The following is a 24,604-nucleotide window of genomic DNA, read 5'->3' as shown; positions in this document are numbered from 1 at the left end:
TTAGAGTTTCTTAGCTCAAATTGTAAATGCATAGTTTTGTAATTCTTTAAGCTTTGATTTATTTATAAACAATCATTGAGCTTAAGATATCTAACGTAACCTAGCATAACGTAACATAACCTAACGTAATAATTATAATCTCAATTTATAAATCCTTAGTGTTAGTTAGCTCAAATTGTAAATGCATATGTTTTGTATTTCTTTAAGCTTTCATTTATTTATAAACAAACATTGAGCTTACAAACGTATGGTAACGTAACGTAACGTAAGAATTATAATCTCAATTTATAAATCCTTATGGTTTCTTAGCTCAAATTGTAAATAAATAGGTTCTGTAATTTTTTAAACTTTCATTTATATATAAACAATCATTGAGCTTACAATCCCTAAAGTTACATAACTTAACGTAACATAACTTAACATAATAATTATAATCTCAATTCATAAATCCTTAGGGTTTCTTATTTGAAATTGTAAATGCATAGGTCTGTAATTCTTTAAGCTTTCATTTATTTACACTCCGTTCCATAATATTTGTCTTGCTAGAGATTTTTTTTGTTCCACAATGTTGGACGTTTTGATTCAATCTATGTACATAATTGATGTTTACAAAATATATCCCTATTTAAGTTGTCTTTTTATTTTAGGAAGAGATAAAAGTTAATTAGTGGATGCAATTAATACAAGGGTAATAAATTCTTTTATTTAAAATTAATTACATTTATTAATTCATGTGCATTAACCTTAAAAGAAAAATATTATGGAACTAACAATCATTAAGCTTACAACAACTTTTCTAATTCCCAATACATATAAATTGACAATGCTTGGATTTCACAAATACATTGAATCCAATTCAAAAATTTCAATCAGATGGATCGTACAAAACTAAATACATATGGAGACGTCCTCTTGTCGGCATTCGGTTTATATTTTAAATTTTTCATGCATTTATTTTAATGCTAAATTAATGGCATATATAAATGTATTTATGTATTTAATTAGACTTTGCATTCGTAGTTTTTTGTGATTATTGTTTTTCTTTTATTGAATCAGGACACAATATGCTTATTGAAATACAATTAAGGTCTTGTAAAAAGTTTTTTATATTTTCAAATCGTAATGTAATTTATTTTCAAATAGGTTTTGTAATTCTTTGAGCTTTCATTTATTTATAAATAATCATTGAGCTTACAAGCCCTAACGTAACCTAACATAACCTAGTGTAACGTAACCTAACATAACGTAATCATTGAGCATACAATCCTTAATATAACCTAATGTAATAATTATAATCTCAATTTATAAATCCTTAGAGTTTCTTAGCTCAGATTGTAAATGCATAGATTTTTTAATTCTTTTAGCCTTCATTATTTATAAACAATCATTAGCTTAAAATCCCTAATCTAACATAGCGTAACGTAACGCAACTTAATAATTATAATCTCAAATTATAAATCCTTAGGGTTACTTAGCTCAAAGTGTAAATGCATAGACTTTGTAATTATTTAAGCTTTCATTTATTTCTAAACAATCATTGAGCTTACAATAGCTAACGTAATCTAACATAATATAACGTAACATAACATAAAGTAGCGTAACCTAACATAATAATTATAATCTCAATTTATAAATTCTTATGATTTCTTAGCTCAAATTTTAAATGCATAGGTTCTGTAATTCTTTAAGCTTTCATTTATTCATAAAAAATCTTTAAGCTTTCATTTATTCATAAAAAATCATTGAGCTTATGATCCCTAAAGTAATCTAACATAAAGTAATGTAATATAGCGTAACATATCCTAATAATTATAATCTCAATTTTTAAATCCTTATGGTTTCTTAGCTCCAATTTTAAATTCATAGGTTTTGTAATTCTTTAAGCTTTCATTTATATATAAACAATCATTGAGCTTACAATCCCTAAAGTTACCTAACGTAACGTAATAATTATAGTCTCAATTTATAAATTCTTAGAGTTTCTGTAATGCCCGTAAAATAAAAGAGGGTGTTATTATATTATTGTATTCATACATATAAATCCTTGAAATTAATTTTTTAAAATAATCAATTAGGATTTATTATTTGAATAAAAAGAAAAATATTAATATTATATAATTATATTTGAAAATAATATTTCTTATATATTAAATATTTTCAAATAATTAATATTTAGAGGAAGCTAAATACGTTTATGTAGTATTTTTTTAACAAGTTTATGTAGTATAACACTTAACAAAAAGAGAGAGAGATATGTAATGAAATCTTACTTTTAGGGAGTAGCCGCAAAAACCATTTGAGTTTGGAAAAATACTTATTGCAAAAAGCATTTGATTCTTATTATTCTCTCAAGCTATGAAATCAAGGAGTGTTTTGCATTCATGTGTAAGGTAAGTGGTTAATTAAATATATAGTATGTGATGTTTGGGTGCTATATTTGACTTGGTGTAAAAATTGTTTATTTATTTGATTTATATGCTTGACATGTATACTTAATATATTATGATGACTACGGTAACGTGAGTGGATTGAATTTGACATCGATGGCTGTGAGGATATGAATAGATTTTAGACCGACACTATTGGGGATATAATAGAAATTGATTATGGTATATTTGATAAACTTTGTATAATATGAAAGATTGAAAAATTATGAGAATAAGAGCTTAACTATGATAGTATATTTAATGGTTGCGATTGAAATGAGAAAAATGAATATTATAATCATGTGAAATATTGACACCGGGTATTTGTTACGATAGGGTGTCCAGGTACCGAGTATTTGTTACGATAGGGTATCTAAAGTTATATCACTAGGGTACCAGTAATTGTTACAATAGGGTACGCCCATGATATAGATACTATGACCATATAGATACTATGACCATGCAATCATTGAGTAATACAAGACTAAAGTAAGTAGGCCCTTTGAATAAACTAATAGTAGATTATTAATTATTGGATATTTTGTGATTCAAAAAAAATTTATTGAATATTTTGCTTGGTAACTAATAAATATTAAATGCATATAAATTGAATTGTATGCGCGTGTGGTTATGCTATGTATATAGTTAGCTATCTTACTAAGCCCCTAAGCATACCACACTATCCATGTCACGTCCGTGTCTAAAATTTTAAATCTTTATTTTTCGATATAGATTATAATATTATAATATACATTTTGGAATTTTAATTAATTATAAATTTAAATATATTATTAGGTTTAATTTATTTGATTTAATTTTATGCTTTTAGCAGTAAATTAAAAGTTTTAGGTATACTTTAAAAGAAGTTATAAATTAGGAGGAGCAAAATCAATTTTTTTCCAATTACCTAAAACATATATATCAACATATAAGATTTGACAATTTTATTATTATTATTATTATTATTATTAATATATATTTTTATATATGAATAGTTTAATTTATTACATTACAAATCCTTAAATATGTATATTTATATATGAATAGTTTAATTTATTAAAAAAAAGGTTAAAAAAACATTAAACTCAATCAATCAAATTATGCATGGAATAGCATACGTGACTTATCAAGATGAATTATGCATGAATTAAAAGAATAGGCGTTCTAACAATACAAAGAGTAAGAAACGTGTCAAAAGGAAGGCTAATCCATAAACATGTGGCTTTTGGAAAAAATGAAAGATATATAATTCATAACACTGTATATAAGAAGGAGGGGGGACGATTTTGATCCCATACACAAACATATGGATATATAAGGTGGGTAAATGAAGATTTAGATATATTTAAAAGAAAAGGTTTTGATTAAAGGTTTTGATAACAAATTATCCGAGTTCGACTTTAAGTGAAGTGTCTCGTCTGGATAGACTATAATTTGTAACTTTTACGAGGTAATTATTTTATCTTTATTTGAGTTCTAGTTAGACAGTTATATATTAAAATAGACGATTCTTTAATAGACTATTCTTTAGAGGTTTCGGTCACATAAGTAATTAACGCTAGTAAATTATTAAATTGTCACCGTTTAAATTTTTATATATTGAATAATAATAATATAAAAAAATTGAAAGTAAAAATTTGTAATGATAGACTCCTAGCACGTCACGAGTTTAAAAGTGTAACCGGTCTAAATTAACTACGTCGGTTTAAAATTTACTATCTCATTGACTGAAAACAATCCAATAAGAACATTTTGATTATTTTAAATCTATCAATTATATATTTTAAGCAACTTTAATTGTTACCAATACTGATATTTACGAATTAGAGTCGGTATAAAGTAGAATATAAAATTGGTACAAGAATTTGAATATAAAATTAGTTCAAATAGACTTATGATAATATAACGAGTCTAACGGTATATTCAATCTAAAATAACTATACCGGTTTAACGTTTTACGTAACTATTTTAGTGATAGATAAAATAAGTCCCATAAAAGTATTTGGTTTAAAATTTAGTTAAAAATTATTTATATAATATTTGAGTTATTTCGAATACTTTTGATTAAATTGTTTGAAATGTATTGTTTATATACTTTTGATTTTGATTGTAGAATAATTATTTATGATTGTGATATTTTAAAAATTAGAAAATAAATTTAACAATCTTATGCGAACTCTTTTTGGATTGAGAAAACTGATTCGGTTGTTGTTAATATTTATGTGATTTGGATAGAAATCCAAATATGATTTTTATATTGTGATATTTTGAAAGATAGATAAAATGGTTTTGTCCATCTAGGATTGCCCGGGGTAGGAGTTGTAAGATCATACCTAAGGGCAGTATAACCAAAGTGCACAGCTGGTAGTCCTAAAGTTAGGCAAGGAACGAGATATCTCGGTTATTGATACTGTTACTGTTACGATAAACTACACGAGTTGAATTCGAGGATGGACACCTAAGTTTGGTATTATGTTTTTTTTGCAATATGTGATGATTTGAAAAATATATTTAATAGCAAGCTTATTTTGATACGGATTTGATAAAAAGTTTATTTGCTTATGATTTGGTTTGATAAAATGTTGGTCTGATAAAACATTTATTTGGTTACGAATTTGTTTGATAAAACGTTTATTTGATTTGATTCGTTTTGATAAAATGATTTATATATATATAAATTATATAGTGATAAAGTAAAATATACAATTAAATCATTAGTGTGTCAATCAACGTGACAAATAAGTTAAGAGAACTACCTAAAATAGGTAGAACTACGTGGCTTTGATTTCTGATTTAAAGATCAAAAGACGTTCAGGATACGTAGAAAGCTTGATAGAATTATCAAGTCCAACCAAATAATTAACTAAACTTTAGGTAGTCCCAATAAATTTTTAGCTATTAGAAAATAGGTTCGTCTTTTAGACTGATAGGTGGTGGTCATCTTATCTTCCGTTCATACCTGATGTCGTTTAGGATCGGGTGTGACAATCCACCATTTTTCTTTTTAGGTTAATGTCATTAAATGCTTAGCGATGCTCGTTTGGATTGGCCAGTATGTGGAGTCATCAGTCCTTAAGTGTTTGCTTTCATTTCATAAATGATGTTATTGGGTTTGTGCGCATCAATTTGATGATATGTTGGATATAAACTTAGGGTTAATTACAAATAACTACCTTATGGTTTGGCCGATTTGCGATGTGGTACCTGTGGTATTTTTTTTTTTTGCAAACACAACCCTATGGTTGCAAAATTTTATATGTTTTTTTTTCTTGGCCAAATTTGGCAAAGAATGACCTCAAAATGAAAATTTTCAAGAGTTAAACTTGTTGGTATCATATTTACTATGGAACCATATTCTTAATTTTTCAAAATCATCATTTTTGGAGTTTTCTCTCTCTAAACATTATCTTTCTCTCTCATAAAAAAACAACATCTAAATGACCTCAAACCTAAAAAGTTGAAGAATTAAAGTTGTTTAAAATATCATTTAACTTTTGAAAATTTTCATTTCGAAGTCGTTATCGATCAAAGTGAACTCAAATGCAAAATTTTGCAAACCACAGGGTTGCATTTGCAAAAAAAAAAAAAAATACCACATGTAAAGGTTTGCAAATCGGTCAAACCACAGTGTAGTTATTTGTAATTAACCCATAAATTTATTATTATCTATATATTTATGGTTTATGAAAATGGGTGTTACATTAATGATATCAGAATGTCAGTTCTACGATCCTAGAGTTAAAGTATCATGAAATAGAATTAAATATTAGTCGAGCGTCTAACGAAAATTATATATAGAGTTCTGTAACATTGATTAACCTATTAATTTCAAGAATAAAATTTCTTTTAGGAAAAATGTTATAATATCTACAAATAAAATTTACAATTACCAACTTTCTTCAACATGCTTGTTTGTTTTTTTGTTCTTTTACTTATTAATTTGCATGTTGGTTAAATTTCATCACCACTATCTGTTAGAATATATATAGTTTAAAGTTGTTGTTGTCATTCTTTTAAAATTCACATATTTAGTTCATAAAATTAAATTAAAAACAAAAAGTTTTCATTGGTATTAATTATTAGGGTAAATTTCAAATAAAACCATGTGGTTTCACTAATTTTTAGATAAAAGACTGTGATTTACTTTTTTTCAAAGTAAGGACCGAGGTCTTCAATTTTAGCAAAATAAGGACTTTTTCGATTGATACTATTAAAATCACTCTTGACGACTTCAAAAATGACATATTTTAAGAACTACTAATATTCTAAGCAACTTTAATTCTTCAACTTTTTTATTTTGAGATTATTTAGATGATGTTTGGTAAAGAGAGAGAAAATTAATGTTTAGAGAGAGAAAGTTCCAAAAAATATAATTTTCGAAAATCGAATATGTAGTTTCATAGCAAATATGACATTGAACAACTTTAATTTTTGAACATTTTCATTTTCAGATCGTTAAAGATGGGTTTAATAACATTAATCCAAAGTGTGAAACCTCAATCTTCGTTTTGATAAAAAGTAAACCACGGTCCATTTTCTGAAAATTAGTGAAACCATATGGGTTTTATTTGAAATTTACCCTAATTTCAAATAAGCGATTCTTTGAATTTTTGAAATTTACCCTAAGTGAGACCATATGGGATTATATTATATAAGTGATTCTTTTGTTTGAATTTTTGAGTTTTCTATTCTTCAATTATTCAAGTGGATTACTATACCCAGCCCCAATTTCACACTTCCAGTCCTGAAAAAAGATGTAACCGCCCTTTAACCAAAAATTGAAAATTCCAAATCCTCCCAAACTCTCTCAAACTCTTCCAAATACATTTTGATCCGAAATCAAAGACAACACGTTTGATGGAGCACAATTCGCTATCACCGGGAAGAGACGAGAGTGATGTTGTGTATGAAGTTGAGGTATTTTGCCGATTGAACTTCCTTTAATTTCTGTCAATTTTTTTGAAAAAAACGTTGATTTCGGCACTCGGGCGTGTGAGCATCATGCCCCACCATGAGGTGGGACGTGATGTTCATACGCCCCACCACATGGTGGAGCGTGATTCTCATACGCCCCACCACATAGTGGGGTGTGATGCTCACACGCCCGAGCATATTTGTGGCTGCTTTTCGGGTTTAGACACCGAAACGCTGTAGAAATGTCGCGTGTTGGAATGTAATGCTCGTTATTTATCATTTGCAAGAGGTTTTATGGGAAGAATTTGGCGGAAACGGCATTGATTACAGTTCGCAGTTTTTTCCAAACAAACGTTTCAAACATATCACGAAGCTATTAACTAGGCAAAACAGACGGCAATTGGGATCGACTTCGAGTTAACCACAGCGTCGCACAAGACATGGGGCAAGTCAAAGTGGATATTGGTTAAATGTGCTCGTGGTATTAAGAATTATAGAAGGAAAAGGGATATGGATACGGATGTTATACTATGGAGGGTTACAAAAACAAAGTACTGTGGTTGCAAATTCCAGATAAAGGTTCTGGAAATCGCTGAATTAGGCGGTTGGGTGGTGAATGGGATTGCTGGAGATAGAGGACAACACTGTCATCAGTTGGCTGTATGTCGTCAGGGCTACAGACAGATGAGCGGACTAAGCCCGGGTTCCAAAAAACTTGTTCGTGAAATGAGTTCAGCTCAAGCTAAGCCTTGTGCTATTTTTGCTGCAATCAAAGAAAAACATCCGGAGGATTGCCCAACACAAAGACATATCTATAACTACAGGGAGAAAATCAGGACTGAGAGCTTTGAGGGTCGGGATGTAATCGGTCAGTTTTATCGGCTTGCTATAGATAAGGAATATGTACATTGGACGCAAGCGGTGCCGGGCAGCAATGTTGTGACTCACTTATTTATGGCACATCCTACATCGATCACACTGTTCCGATCTTATTACTTGTTTGTTGGTATGGATTCAACATATAAAACAAACAAGTATAAGATGCCATTCTTTGAGACCATTGGAATGACACCTTCAAACAAAACCTTATTGATCGCCTATGCAATCATGAAGGATGAAACTGAGGGAAGTTATATGTGGGTGTTATAAAAAATTGAAGTTTTTGCTCCAACCTGATGTGCATCCGACAGCCATTGCTACAGACCGAGAGTTAGGACTGATGCAGCCGGTTCTTGAGGTATTTCCTCATAGTCATCATTTATTATGCACATGGCATATTAATAAAGATGTGGAGGATAGAGTAGGCAAGTTGTGTGGAGTGAAGAGTTTTGGTGAAGTTTTAAGAATTCCAAATGGAAACGTATAATTGAAGCCCCGACAGTAGCCGAATATGAGGCGGCAGTGTATGCCATGAAGGATACTACTGCCAACTGGCCTCGTGTGATGGATTACGTGGAGACCACATGGCTAGTGCATAAAGAGAAGTTTTGTCGAGCATGGATGAACAAGGTGTTGCACTTAGGAAACACCACAACCTGTCGAGTGGAGAGTTCACATGCACAGTTGAAACAGTGGTTGAATTCATCTACTGGTGCACTCGATACAGTGTGGGCGAAGGTGCAAAATGACATTGAGGCTCAGATCGAGGCGATCAAGTAAGACATTTATTCTGTTATTTGCTTTAATCTTTTAAAGTGTAATACATTAGTTTTGTAATTCCTTACTGTATATAATCAGATACTCACTTGAGGACTCGAGAAGAAGATCTGCGGTGGCTCACTGTGGAGCACCTTTCAAGTATCTCGACTTACACGTTTCACATTATTGCTTGCGTGTACTAAATGATGAGCTCAAGCTTATGCACAGATTGAGTATGGATGTGGTAAGTGAATGCAGATGCGTGTTGCCCATGACTCATGGCATTCCGTGTGCATGTGAGCTTAAAACGTATATTGACATAGATGAATCGGTCCGTCCTGACCGCATCCATCCTTTTTGGAGAGCTCTTGCGTTTGAAGGTTTGAGTGACATACCAGTTACTGCTCCCGTATATACTGACAGGTCTGAGGATCACCGGTTTTTTCACTCTCTTTTGGAAAATGTTGAAAAATTAGATCCTTCAATGGTGCGTAGCATATCGATGATGATTCATGATCAGATAAACCCGGAACAAAGTGGCTTCAAAGAACCTGAGGTCAAAGACACTGTTAGGGGTAGACCAAAGGGGAATTCATCAACGAAACGAAATCCGAGTGCATGGGAGTATAGTCAGGCACCACGAGGTCGAGCACAGTCCTCAGGTTCGAGGAGTAGTCGTAGTCGAGGTCGTTCCTCATCCTCATCTGTGCATAACAACGAGATGTCGGGTATATTTTATTTTATTAATATATATGTTGAAGTTAAAGTAAATATATTTTTATTGATGAATTTCATATATTAATATTTTCAATCGGATTTGATGCGGATATCGCCGGTTACCACCATTTACATCGGGTTCAAGGTCTCATCGTACCATTTATTACTGGATTCCATGATGTTGTAGCAGATGGTAACTGTGGATTTCGTGTTTTAGCCGATGCCATCACCTATAACCAGGAGGAGTGGAAGCTGATGAGAGTGCTCATAGAGAATGAGATGCGGGCAAACCGTGATCTGTATACGCTAGTGTACGGGAACAGATTTGATGCTGCCCTCACGCGTATTAAATGGGCAGGAGTGGGGTGTGGTGAGTCCCACTGGATGGTGAGTCCATATGACTTATATGCTGATGTATCTGTTTTGAATGCAGTAATATTCCTTTTTACTACATCACAGTTAGGATGTTGCACTATACTGCCGATGCGTTCGGACGATGGAAGACCACCAGAGCGAGAGATTGTGATTTGTCATTTGGGGAGTTATCATCACTGTATACGTCTTTACTTACATCCTACATTTCCAGTGCCTCCCATTGCCACCCAATGGCGTATATTTCATTATCCGAGTGTTCGTCACTTGGACAATCTATACGCTGAAAGGAGAGAGGCTTGGACTAGATTATATTAGTTTTATATGTTGTAATTAATAATATTTAATCATTAACTTATATTATTGTTACTGATTTTAGTTAAAATTGTATGGTATTTTTAGGTTTTAAGTATAATTCTGTAGTTACGGGTTTAACGGCCTATTTACGGGTTTAACGGTCTATTTACGGGTTTAAAAGGCTTTTTTTTTGTCAATCCGACACGCAGGCGTGTGGATATCACGCCCCATGCTAAGCCCAAAATATACCTAAAATATCATTAACATTTACATAATTTTTATTACAAATTCGTGTAATTTATATCTGTTTAGATTACTTTTACTCTCGAATATCTTTCTTTCTTGCAAGGTACCTAATATTTGGTAAAATCCAAATAGGAACGAAAAAGGATCTAAAACATAAGAAAAACCCTACAAAAGGAGTCAAAGACGACGTAAATCGAAAGCACCAAGTCGAGGACACGAACGAAAGCAAAGAAACGGAAAACTCACCAAGCCGCGACCGCGAATCCACCACCCGCGACCGCGACACGCGTGGTTTAGCCATTTCTCCCCTTCATCCAACGTTCAACTTAATGCTACGTCATTCACGGTCGAGGATTCCTATCCTCGGTAAGTGCAGAAAATTTGCCAAAAGCATTTAACACATGCTGAAATCCAAGAAACGCGTTCGTTCAAGTGGATAAAGACGTCCTTTCACAACGGACATGACTCTTAACCAACGGATACATCACTTCAAACACAACCCTTCAACATCTATAAATAAAGAGTTGATGTTGAGAAAAAAGGCAATGAAATGTTATAATATAGATATAGAATCAGAGCGTAGAACTTATGTCTAAGTTCTAAGTAAAACATTTCGAGAGTTAGAAATTAGATTCTGTACAAAACAAGATGAGGTACACATATTGTTTATAGTTTAATTACAACTCAGTAGCGTTTAGACATTGTTCCAGTTTTAGTTTGCATCATGGTAGTGGCCGACCGAATCCCTATTACGAAGTTACAGCGAGAAGATTGAGTAGAGTGTTCGCCCCTGAGCCTGACAACCTCTTAGGAAACCCAAGGAAAGGAACCGATCAAGCCGTTCACTTGCACGCCCTCGAAGAACTCGATGCTCCTTGTTCTCTGTAAACTTGTATCAATTTATATTTCATCTAATAAAGTCCGTTCTATTCGACAAATCGTTATGCAGCACTTATGGTAACCAATCCAATATAAGTGAGGCTGGTGTTTTCATTAATACGCAGTTGAATTCAAAATCATTACAAGGAAACTTTGTTGAACACTTAGGCAAATTATCATCTCGAAAGAGTTTTAATTTGAGTAAGGGCAACTATCCCGAAAGGGTTTTGTCGCGTTCAAAGCCAATTAATTAGAGGTTCCATCATTTATTTCATCATCATAATTGATACAAAGTTTAAGTTGTTTTCTTTGCTTAATGCAAATGAATAAATTCATTCGTTTTTCTAAAAAGTTCTAAATGTTCCTGCTTTGTAAAATTCACCCTTAAAATCAGAAGATCTTTCTAACAATCGATATATTCTAAATATAAAATTTTATTCCAGCATTTTCAAGTATTCAAAGTCCACAAACTCAATTAAACAATTTCCTAAATTCAATTAGACAAATTTCACTTTTCATTTACATTCAATAGTAAATCTAACAAGTTCGAAATTAACAGATTCAAAAATAAGTTTTTCGTTAAAAAACGTATCCCTGTGGGATCAATATTTTTATTACTACAAGCGAAACCGTGCACTTGCGGAAATCGCTCAACAAGTTTTTGGCGCCGTTGCCGGGGATACGCCAAAATTTTTGACAAAATTTTTATTTTTCGTATTTTATTTTTGAATCTAGGTTTACACATTATTTTTATACAATTTTTATATTTTATTTATTTTCAGTTATATAACATATTTGTTTTCAATTTTGTTTTGAAGGTAGTTTGGCTCGTGTAACAATTTCAAGTTCATGCGCAGTTCGCGAAGTTCGGGCACACCACCAGACCCTCTTGATCCAGAAATTGAAAGAACACTTAAGAAAAACAACAAAAACAAAGACAAAACACCCTTAAAAACCAAAGTAGTCCAGCCAGAAAATATGGCCGATCCACCGACACTTATGGATTATGCTAGGCCAGGAATGGCCGGTGTAACTAATAGTGTAGTTAGACCCCGTATAAACGCAAATCAATTTGAAATTAAGCCTGCTTTGCTTAATATGTTGCAAAACAACGTAATGTTTTATGGACTACCTAACGAAAACCCTAATGCACATTTGACAAATTTCTTAGAAATTTGTGATACTTTTAAAATTACTGATGTAACAGCCGAAGCAATCAAACTTCGCCTCTTTCCTTTCACTTTAAAGGATAAGGCAAAAATTTGGTTAACTTCTATGCCTGCTGCAACATTTGAAACTTGGGACCAATTAGCCCAAGCGTTTTTATCAAAATATTTTCCTTTAGCAAAAACCGCAAGAGTCATCAAAGAGTTGACATCTTTTACCCAAAATAATAATGAAACTCTTTATGAAGCTTGGGAACGTTTTAAAGAACTTCAACGTTTATGCCCACACCACCAACTGCCAGATGCACTTTTAATGCAGACATTCTATAATGGATTAAATCCTACGACTAGAGGTTCATTAGATGCTATATCTGGAGGGTTATTTATGAAGAAGACGTCCGCCCAAGCAAGAGAACTTTTGGAGGAAATGGCAATCAACAGCAGTATGTGGCCCGCAGAGCGTGGACATATACCAACGGCGAAACCATCATCCTCAGGTACATCATCGGTTAACGGTATAATGAATCTTGATCCAGTAGCAATGTTACAAGCCCAATTTTCTGCCTTATCGCACAAAATTGATAAATTTATGGCACCATGCGATCCTAATGATCCAATCCAGAGAGACATTGATTACGAAGGTATGAATGAGTTAGAACAGGTAAACTTTGTCCAAGGACAAAACCAAACTACTAATCCTTATTCTAATACTTATAATCCTGGATGGAGAAATCATCCTAACTTTAATTGGAAAGATGGTAATAATAATAATAATGCAAATGCTAATCAATATCGTATAAATAATTATCAAAATCAAACAAGAGATACGATTAGCACTTTATCTTCAAAAATCGACAAATTTATAGATGCTATGAATGGAAAGGTAAGTAATCAAGACGATGGTTTTAAACGGATCGAAAGTAAATTCGATCAGCTTATCAAAAACCAATCATCTAGCATCCATAATTTGGAGGTTCAAATTGGACAGCTTGCTAAATCAATTCCATCCCGCAAAGAGGGAAGTCTTCCCAGCCAAACGGAAGAAAATCCGAAAGAGCATGTTAAGGCTATCACTCTTCGTTCAGGGAAAAACTACTTAGGTCCGGAAATGCCCGGAAATTCAACTTTACCTGGAAATGATTTACCAAAATCCAAAGAAGATACTTTAAAACAAAAAGATACAAAAATTGACTCTAATCCGAAACATTTTGTACCAAAACCACCTTTTCCACACAGGGTCCGAAATAAGGACCATGATAAACAACTTTTATCATTTTTAGACAAACTTAAAAATTTACATATAAATTTAACATTCATGGATGCAATTACGCAAATTCCTAACTATGGAAAATTCTTGAAAGATTTAATTTCAAAAAAGATTAGTTGGGAAGGAATTTCATCCATTTCTCTTTCTGAAGATTGTAGTTCGATAGTATCAAGCAAATTACCTACTAAACTCAAAGATCCTGGATGCTTTACCATTCCGTGTACATTGGGAAATATGGAATTCCCAAGTTGTCTTTGCGATTTAGGAGCTAGTATAAACTTGATGCCATTGTCTATTTTTGAAAAATTAGGTTTAGAAGAAGACATCAAACGTACCAATATGGTTTTGCAATTAGCGGATCAATCCACTAAAAGACCATATGGTATAATTGAAGACGTTTTGGTGAAAGTTGACAAATTTATTTTTCCTACTGATTTTGTTATCTTAGATTTTGCTTATGATGCTAATTGTCCGCTAATATTTGGTAGACCGTTCATGAACACGGGACGTGCTCTAGTTGATGTGTCGGAAGGAAAAGTAGTTTTAAGAATAGGTGACGATAAGATCGAGTTCGATATGAATCAAGCGATGAAATATCCTATGGAGGATTTCGCTTGTATGAAGCTTGATTTAGTTGAAGAATGTGTTAATGACATTGTTCAAAGAGAAGAAATAATAGAACCTATAATGGGTGAAGAATTAGAAGATAAGGACCCAGAGCCTTTGATTCGAGAAGATGGACCAGTTCCGCCTTCAGTAATAGTTCCACCTAAATTAGAACTTAAAGAATTACCAAACCATCTAAGATACACTTTCCTAGGCGGAAGTGATACTCTACCTATAATCATCTCTAACAAATTAACAGAAAATCAAGAAGAAAAATTGAAAGAAGTTGTTAGAAATAGAATAGGAAGTATGGGATGGAAAATTTCAGATTTAAAAGGAATTAATCCTAGTATTGTAATGCATAGGATTCACTTAGAAGAAGATAAGCCACCTAAAGCGGATAGACAAAGACGTTTAAATCCGAATATGAAAGAAGTAGTAAAAAATGAGATTACTAAACTTTTAGACAATGGAATCATTTATCCTATTTCGGATAGTGAATGGGTTAGTCCAATCCATTGTGTACCCAAAAAGGGAGGCATAACTGTAGTAAGGAATGATGAAGGTGAATTAATACCTACGCGAACCACCACCGGTTGGAGGGTTTGTATAGATTATAGGAACCTAAATAAGGCAACTAGAAAAGATCATTTTCCTTTACCTTTCATCGATCAAATGATCGAAAGGATAGCCGGTCATGCATTTTATTGTTTTCTTGATGGCTATTCCGGATTCTTTCAAATATATATTTACCCGGATGACCAAGATAAAACAACCTTCACATGTCCTTATGGAACATTTGCATATAGAAGAATGCCTTTTGGTCTATGTAATGCACCAGCAACTTTTCAATGTTGTATGACTGCAATTTTTAATGATTTCATCGAAGATATCATGGAAGTATTTATGGATGATTTTTCAGTTTATGGAGATTCTTTTGATGCATGTTTAAAAAACTTAGATAAAGTTCTTTCTAGATGCGAAGAAACGAATTTAGTATTAAATTGGGAAAAATGTCATTTCATGGTTGACGAAGGAATTGTTTTAGGTCATAAAATATCTTAAAAAGGATTAGAAGTGGATAGAGCAAAAACTTCAGTAATAGAAAAATTACCCCCACCAACAACTGTCAAGGGAGTAAGATCATTTCTAGGACATGCAGGTTTTTACAGACGATTTATAAAAAACTTTTCTGTGATTTCCAAACCACTTACTAATTTGCTTATGAAGGATTCAACCTTCGATTTTAATGAAGATTGTATTAAAGCTTTCGAAACATTGAAAACAGCTTTAGTCAGTGCACCCATAATTGCTAAACCCGATTGGGATTTGCCTTTTGAAATCATGTGTGATGCAAGTGACCTAGCTGTAGGATGTGTTTTAGGTCAAAGAAAGGATAAAAGATTACATGTTATTTATTACGCAAGTCACACATTGTCAGGTGCACAGTTAAATTACACAACAACAGAAAAAGAGATGTTAGCTGTAGTATTTGCATGTGATAAGTTTAGGTCATACTTGTTAGGATCTAAAGTTATTATCTATACAGATCACGCAGCTTTACGTTATCTGTTTGCTAAGAAAGATGCAAAACCGCGTCTGATTAGATGGGTTTTGTTGTTACAAGAATTTGATATAGAAATTAAAGACAAAAAGGGAGTAGAAAACCTTGTCGCCGATCATCTATCAAGACTAGAAGATGAAAATGGTCCTATAGGTGAAACTATCGGTATACGAGATGATTTCCCCGATGAACATCTCTATCAGGTAGAAAGTATCATGTCACCATGGTATGCAGATTTTGCTAATTATATTGCAACCGATATCGTTCCGGAAGGATTATCTTCCCAACAAAGGAAGAAATTTTTCTTCGATATTAAACAATATTTTTGGGAAGATCCCTTTCTATTCAAATCATGTGGTGACGGGATAATTAGGAGATGCGTCGGAGAAAATGAAAATGAATCTATAATAACGGAATGTCATTCCAGCTCATATGGAGGACATAATGGAGTTAATAAAACGGTAGCTAAAATATTGGAATGTGGTTTCTTTTGGCCTACGATGTTTAAGGACGTTGGTTCATTTATTACTCGTTGTGATAAATGCCAAAGAACGGGAAATTTAGGAAGGAAAGATGAGATGCCCCTCAAAAACATGTTGGAAGTTGAAATCTTCGACATGTGGGGAATTGATTTCATGGGACCTTTTCCGCCTTCCAACGGTAAAACTTACATATTAGTAGCCGTTGATTATGTTTCGAAGTGAGTTGAAGCAATTGCAACCCCTACGAATGATTCTAAAGTAGTTGTTAATTTTCTTGACGATATATTTTGTAGATTTGGTTGTCCTAGATTCGTTGTCAGTGATGGCGGTACCCATTTCATAAATCGGAATTTTGATATGCTTATGAAAAAATATGGAGTACGCCACCGCGTGTCAACGCCATACCATCCTCAGTCGAATGGTCAGGCGGAGATCTCAAATAGAGAACTCAAATGGATTCTAGAGAAAACTGTTTCGTCATCAAGAAAAGATTGGTCACAAAAACTCAATAATGCGCTATGGGCATACCGTACTGCATTTAAATCACCAATAGGAATGACTCCATATCGTTTAGTGTATGGAAAAGCATGTCATTTACCAGTAGAATTAGAACATAAAGCCTATTGGGCTATTAGAAAACTTAATTTTGATTTACAACAAGCAGGAAAGGAACGTTTGCTCAATTTAAATGAGTTAGATGAGTTACGACATCTATCGTATGAGAATGCGAGGATTTATAAAGAAAGAGTGAAAAAATGGCACGATGCCAAAATCAAAGTCAAACACTTTAATGTTGGAGATAAGGTGCTGTTATTTAATTCACGGCTTCGTATATTTCCAGGAAAACTTAAGTCCAGATGGACCGGACCGTATTTAGTCGTGAAAACATTCGACTATGGTTCTTTGGAACTTGAGGAAACCAACGGTAATCGTTTTAAAGTTAACGGTAATCGATGTAAAATTTATTACGAAAATATTTCCGAAATAGGAACTAATTTCGTAACAAGATTTCCTGACATATAAATCATTTCATTTTTCTAATAGTTAGTTTTTATTATTTTTATTTTTATTTTTATTTTGTTTTGTTTTAAATTATATCATTTTATATTAGAATTTTAGATATATAAAAATATATTCAAGTCATGATTTTAACTAATTTTTAGGAATTTAATGAGAATTAGAAGAAATTTAGTGATTCTCAATTGAGAATTTGAAATTCTCAATTGAGAATTCAAATATATAGAATTCTTGAGAAGGTAGGAAATTTTCTGGACTTATAGAGAATTTAAAATTCTCAGTTGAGGATTTGGGGTATGACTAGTGGCTAGGAAAATTTATGGACTTATAGAGGATTTGGGATTCTCAGTTGAGAATTCTGACTTCAATAGGTTTCAAATTGACAGGAAAATTTCTGAACTTACCGAGGATGAGGATTCTCGGTAGAGGATCAGAAATTAGGGGTTTTGACAACTGATTTCCGCAAGGAAATCAGCGTGTCGCGACCGTGGGTCAGCATCCTCGGTCGCGACTCGGGGAATTTGTGCAGTAATTGACCCTTGTTCTTTAACTTTTCAGCAGACACAACTTTTCGGAAACGAATAGTTGCGTTTCTTCATTTTTAAAAAGGTCTGTTTCATGCCTTTTCACCTCAAAATAACACCTCTTTTCATCCTAGGATTTTATAAATAGGTTCTAGAGGTTCAGTTTTCTGTCACTTTCTTTTCATCTCAATCAGAACAATTCTCTCATTTTCTTACCATTCACCAACCCAGAAATTAAGTTCAAAACCTTTCTTCCTTACTCATTCCAAACACCATGACTTCCACAAACACTCATCCTAAGAAAGTTGTTGCTTCACGCACTAAAAATACAGATATATCAGAGCGTTATGGATGTAACTTTCCTATCTTCAATCATGATGAGGGAAGGCGCTTCTTGAGGCTTCGATACACATTCTTTGTCGGAATGTTATACATGGATGACTTTCTTAACGATCAGTTGGGAATCAAAGAAGATATGAGTCGCTACATGGAACGCTTAGGATGGACCAGATTTGTTGATATGAAGTTTCCTATAATTGGAGACTGGATATTAGAGTTCTTCTGTACGGTTCGTTTTGTTAACAAGCGTCGGGTGCGTCTTAGTTTTCGTCGGGATGGCAAAACTTTCACTTTTGGATATCCTGAATTGCATGCTTGGTTTGGTTTTCCCTTGAAGGATACTACCAAACGTCATCATGGAAGAGATATGACGTCCACTGATATTTGGCGAATGCTTATCGGCATTTGGCCTTTCAACCCTAAACTTGCCTATAATAAGTCTTTTTATTCCAACTCTATGCTATATTTGCATAAGTTTCTGAGTCACAGCCTGTTCGGTCGCACGTTCAGTAGTGTCGTCCAAGAATCTGATCTTTATGTACTTGGAGATATATTTCAAGGCAACGTGGTTGATTCTTCAAAAAATCTGATGGAGGGTCTTGTTGCCGCATCTAGATCCAAGGCTAAGAAGGTTGGGTTCGGGAATATTATATGTGGAATAATACTAGGGACCAAGGGAAGTATTTCTGTTCCTTGGAGTGATGCTGAATCTTTCCCGACACTAGACTATGAATTTTTAGAATATGAAGGTCTAGTGAAACGAGTTTTTCGATCAGGCCCAAATTTTCTTCCTGCACCAGAACGTCAAGCCTTCGTGCAGATGAAAATAGACCGCTATAGGGCTAAGAAAATCTCGATTGAAAGGGACGAATTTTTAGCATAGCTTTTGTTTATTTTGTTTGTAAATATGTTGTACATATTTCTATTTCAATAAAACTTTCTCTTTTGCATTATATCTTGTTTTTTATTATATGGTTACACTAACATTAAAACTCATTATTCTACACTTATGAATCTATTAAATAAAACTTTAAAGCATTCATTACTAATTAAATGTTAATAACTAAGTTTCAATTCCTTAAATAAAGATTCATTTAACTTACATTAATAAATGAACATAAATGCTTCAATTAATTTGAGTTCCAAACTTTTCCTATTATTAATTTAACATTCGTTAATTAAAGCATTTTCATTTATTTTTCCCATTAATAAGGATAAACCTTTGGTTTTCCTTATCATTTAATGTTTTCCATTTATGTTTTTAAGTACAGATAACATTTTCAAGGAGTTCAGGATAGGATTTATCAAGAAATTACACAAATATGAGTTACTATGCAGAATTTGGGTGACCATAGGGTGATCCGCGGCCGAGAATTATTGAATTCTCGGTAACTTCAGCAATTTCCTTCAAAATTCAAAGAACAATTCGCTGCCAGACGTGATCCGCGACCGAGAATGGTGCGATCCTCGGTAACTTCAGCAAAAATCCTTCCAAAATACAAAGGAAAATTGGCTGAAACACGCGATTCGCGGCCGCGGATGTGCATCCTCGATCGCGACACGCGTGATTCTGCAACACCTAGTCCGGATTTTTGGCCTATTTTTCCACCTTTTCCTATTCAACCTCTACCTATTCCTCTTCCTATTCCTACTCTACCTATTAATCTTCCTATTCAACCCTATATATACCTATTACTTACACAAACCTTACATCACCTCAAATTTTAACCAATCCCCTACTCTTACCTCTTCCCAATACCTTACTTTTACTCTTCCCAATTTCATCATTACCCTTTTCAATCACCTAACCCTTTCAACTTCAAGTCTCCATACAACACTTCTACTTCTTCTTCAACCTCAAGCTTTTATCTCTTTTCATCTTTTTCTCTAAACCCTAAACACCATAACCATGCCTAGAGCAAAGCGTGTTGGACACAAGCCGGCTGTCACTGAGGCTAATCGCCTAAGGATTAGTTGCGGGGCTTATTTCGACATTCATTCTGAGGAAGAAGTTGGACGTTTCAAGCACTTTTCAAACGCTAATCGTAAGTTCGTGGATATGCAGTTTCTTGACTTTGATTCGGTAAGGAAGTTGAACTTCACTACACAAATTACTGCTTTTATTGAGACTTTGGGATGGGAAACTTTTGCTTCTATGCGTTTTCCCCAAATTCAAGAGTATGTGGTTGAGTTTTTGGTTACTTTGAAGATGAACAAAAAGAGGACAGAAATTTCTTTTCGGAATAATGGTACTACCTATACCATAGATTATGAGGCTATGGGAAATATGTTTGGTTTCCCTACTAGTGATTTTTATGATAAGCCTCGGGATTTTGACAATAACTCTTTTTGGCAAACTCTTTCCGACCAAACTTCTTTTGACTCTAAAAACACTTCGAGCAAGTTGATTAAGGACAATTGTGTGTTCTTCTTTCACAAGTATTTAAGGTTTTCACTTTTTGGTCGTGTTGAGAGTTCAAAAATTCAAGTCCGGGATTTGTTTGTTTGGGATTGTTTGTTCAAGGGTTTAAGGGTTGATAGCATTGGAATGATATTTGACAATTTGTATCGTGCTTCGAGGGCTCACACCACTCAGGTCCCTCTCGGTAATTTAATCACCGCTATTGTTTTGGGAGCACGGGATGAATAAGCAACTTATGATATGTCCACCTACCATGGATATGTTCCGGTTTTGGACATTGCGGCTCTTGAGCGGGCTCATTTATTGGTTTCTACGGCTCCTCCCGTTTTTATTTCTTATGCTACCCGTATTGCTCATCTTCGTGGCACTATGGGTGGAGGTGCTTCTAGTTCCCAAAATGTAGGTACCGAAGAAGGAGGTGCGGAGGAAGGAGCGGAAGGTGCACCACAAACCCAAGCAACACAAGATAATGATCCGGTGGATTTAAGGAGAATTTTGAACCAAATCAATGCCAATAATAGACAAATGAATTTGAGAATTGATGATTTGGTGGAGAACAACATGGTGATGAATGACAACCTCAATACTTTGAGGCGTGCGCAAAGATCGACTCGGCATCGGATGCTTTCGTTTTTCCGCCGCCGAAATGTGGAAACTTCACCAACACCTCCGGATTCCCCGCCGAATGCTTAGGTTTTATCTTTTATTTTTATCTTATCTTGTTTTAATTTCAGTTTCGTACATTTTTATTTTCTTATGTTTCGTACAATTTCAATTTTAATTTAATTTTATGATGCATGTTTTCTTTGCTATATCTTTCATTTCTTTCCGTTTGTTTTATCTTTAATGTTTTATCTCCATTTTGCACCAATGAGGACATGGTCCAATTTAAGTGTGGGAGGAGATATATACATATATCATTTTTATGCAAACGAATGAATGACCGAATATATGCAAATGAATGAATGAATGTATGCAACACTTGTTTGTTTTCAAAAATACAAAATGCAACGTATATTGCAACACTTTTAAGTATATTGCAACAAATGAAAAAACTTAACATTTTTTTATGAAATATCATTTTTACATTTATAAATTAATCATAAGTTAAAATTTTTATGATTATTTTTAGGTTATCATTATCGATAGAAATAAATATTTCTATACGGGTAATATTTTTCAAAATATTTTTCACAAATCTTCGACACTATTTTAAGTAAAAAATTGTCTCGAGTGAATGTATTTAAGTAATAAATTCTTTATTTTCAATCTCTATTTTATAATCATGAAATTCATGATATAATAAATCTTATTTTAAATTTTCAATTAGGTTTATAGGCATTAAATTGAACTAACAATTTTTAGCTCGGTTTTGATTTTGTCTTACATTAACACCAATTGAAGTTTTTAAGGAAACTATAGCCATAATACATGTTGAATTTTAAGTCAATATAGGATGAATGTGCTAATTTTCTTTTTCCCAATTTACAATTTATAATCAATAAATCGTATTCTTAACTTTTGGCCACGATTGAGACCAACCTTATCACAGTCGAGGTATGAAAGGGAAGAAATAAAAAAGTAAAGCGTACTTTTGGTCACGGTTGCGACCACCCTTATCACAATCGAGGTATGAAAGGAACGTTTAAATAAGAAAAAATTAAGCGTGTTTAAAGTTTAAAGTAACGATTGCGTCCACCCATGGCATGGTCGGTACCTCTTAAGCGAACACAAATAAAATGCATATAAAGTTACGATCGAGACCACCCTTATCACGGGCGTAACTAAGCAAATAAATTAAACTTAATAAATCATATATAATAATTCAAGTTTGGGAAAGGAAATTTGGTGCTTTGAAATGCCTTGAGATGAAAAACTCAATAACATGCGTGCTTACATCGTCCCGAATACTTCAATTTAAACATTGAAATACAAGACGAATGATATATCGTATTTATACTAAGTAAGTTTGATATTTTGCGTATAAATTTGCCATGCGAAGTTAGTCTTTTCGGCTTAACTAATTTAAAAGGTAAACACAAAGATATATGTTTTATTTTCATAAAGAGATTAGTTAAGGAATAAATTCAGTGAAATTTTGCTCGGGACTAGCAAAAGATTAAGTGTGGAGATTTGTTAAGCCCAAAATATACCTAAAATATCATTAACATTTACATCATTTTTATTACAAATTCGTGTTATTTATATCTGTTTAGATTACTTTTACTCTCGAATATCTTTCTTTCTTGCAAGGTACCTAAATATTTGGTAAAATCCAAATAGGAACGAAAAAGGATCTAAAACAGAAGAAAAACTCTACAAAAGGAGTCAAAGACGACGTAAATCGAAAGCACCAAGTCGAGGACACGAACGAAAGCAAAGAAACGGAAAACTCACCAAGCCGCGACCGCGAATCCACCACCCGCGACCGCGACACGCGTGGTTTAGCCATTTCTCCCCTTCGTCCAACGTTCAACTTAATGCTACGTCATTCACGGCCGAGGATTCCTATCCTTGGTAAGTGCAGAAAATTTGCCAAAAGCATTTAACACATGCTGAAATCCAAGAAACGCGTTCGTTCAAGTGGATAAAGACGTCCTTTCACAACGGACACGACTCTTAACCAACGGATACATCACTTCAAACACAACCCTTCAACATCTATAAATAAAGAGTTGATGTTGAGAAAAAAGGCAATGAAATGTTATAATATAGATATAGAATCAGAGCGTAGAACTTATGTCTAAGTTCTAAGTAAAACATTTCGAGAGTTAGAAATTAGATTCTGTACAAAACAAGATGAGGTACACATATTGTTTATAGTTTAATTACAACTCAGTAGCGTTTAGACATTGTTCCAGTTTTAGTTTGCATCATGGTAGTGGCCGACCGAATCCCTATTACGAAGTTACAGCGAGAAGATTGAGTAGAGTGTTCGCCCCTGAGCCTGACAACCTCTTAGGAAACCCAAGGAAAGGAACCGATCAAGCCGTTCACTTGCACGCCCTCGAAGAACTCGATGCTCCTTGTTCTCTGTAAACTTGTATCAATTTATATTTCATCTAATAAAGTTCGTTCTATTCGACAAATCGTTATGCAGCACTTATGGTAACCAATCCAATATAAGTGAGGCTGGTGTTTTCATTAATACGCAGTTGAATTCAAAATCATTACAAGGAAACTTTGTTGAACACTTAGGCAAATTATCATCTCGAAAGAGTTTTAATTTGAGTAAGGGCAACTATCCCGAAAGGGTTTTGTCGCGTTCAAAGCCAATTAATTAGAGGTTCCGTCATTTATTTCATCATCATAATTGATACAAAGTTTAAGTTGTTTTCTTTGCTTAATGCAAATGAATAAATTCATTCGTTTTTCTAAAAAGTTCTAAATGTTCCTGCTTTGTAAAATTCACCCTTAAAATCAGAAGATCTTTCTAACAATCGATATATTCTAAATATAAAATCTTATTCCAGCATTTTCAAGTATTCAAAGTCCACAAACTCAATTAAACAATTTCCTAAATTCAATTAGACAAATTTCACTTTTCATTTACACTCAATAGTAAATCTAACAAGTTCGAAATTAACAGATTCAAAAATAAGTTTTTCGTTAAAAAACGTATCCCTGTGGGATCGATATTTTTATTACTACAAGCGAAACCGTGCACTTGCGGAAATCGCTCAACACCCCACCGCGTGGTCGGACGTGATAGCCCAACGTCCGACCTT

The 24,604-nt window shown here is 33.4% G+C and overlaps 1 protein-coding gene and 1 non-coding gene across 3 annotated transcripts; one reads left to right on the top strand and one right to left on the bottom strand.

Annotated features, from left to right (window-relative positions):
- Window positions 1-3,315: 3,315 nt before the first annotated feature.
- Window positions 3,316-10,518, top strand: LOC136209071 (uncharacterized). 2 transcript variants are annotated; one of them, XM_066000427.1, is made up of 3 exons: window positions 3,316-7,343; window positions 7,628-8,995; window positions 9,078-10,518. In XM_066000427.1, the coding sequence occupies exons 2-3, from the start codon at window positions 8,751-8,753 to the stop codon at window positions 9,778-9,780; spliced, it is 948 nt and encodes a 315-aa protein (XP_065856499.1). In that variant the 5' UTR covers window positions 3,316-7,343; window positions 7,628-8,750; the 3' UTR covers window positions 9,781-10,518. The 2 variants fall into 2 exon arrangements, with proteins under 2 accessions (XP_065856499.1, XP_065856500.1); XM_066000428.1 differs by lacking the exon at window positions 3,316-7,343 and having other exon boundaries at window positions 7,487-8,995.
- Window positions 10,519-12,845: 2,327 nt separating this feature from the next.
- On the bottom strand, window positions 12,846-12,952 carry LOC136210107 (small nucleolar RNA R71). The gene has a single exon (XR_010677814.1). It is a non-coding gene; the product is annotated as a small nucleolar RNA R71 (small nucleolar RNA).
- Window positions 12,953-24,604: the final 11,652 nt, after the last annotated feature.

The sequence above is a fragment of the Euphorbia lathyris genome, chromosome 10, assembly GCF_963576675.1.
Source record: "Euphorbia lathyris chromosome 10, ddEupLath1.1, whole genome shotgun sequence".
Lineage (NCBI taxonomy): Eukaryota > Viridiplantae > Streptophyta > Magnoliopsida > Malpighiales > Euphorbiaceae > Euphorbia > Euphorbia lathyris.
The sequence above is the reverse complement of the archived record's forward strand: the minus strand, read 5'-3'. Positions and strand labels throughout refer to the sequence as shown.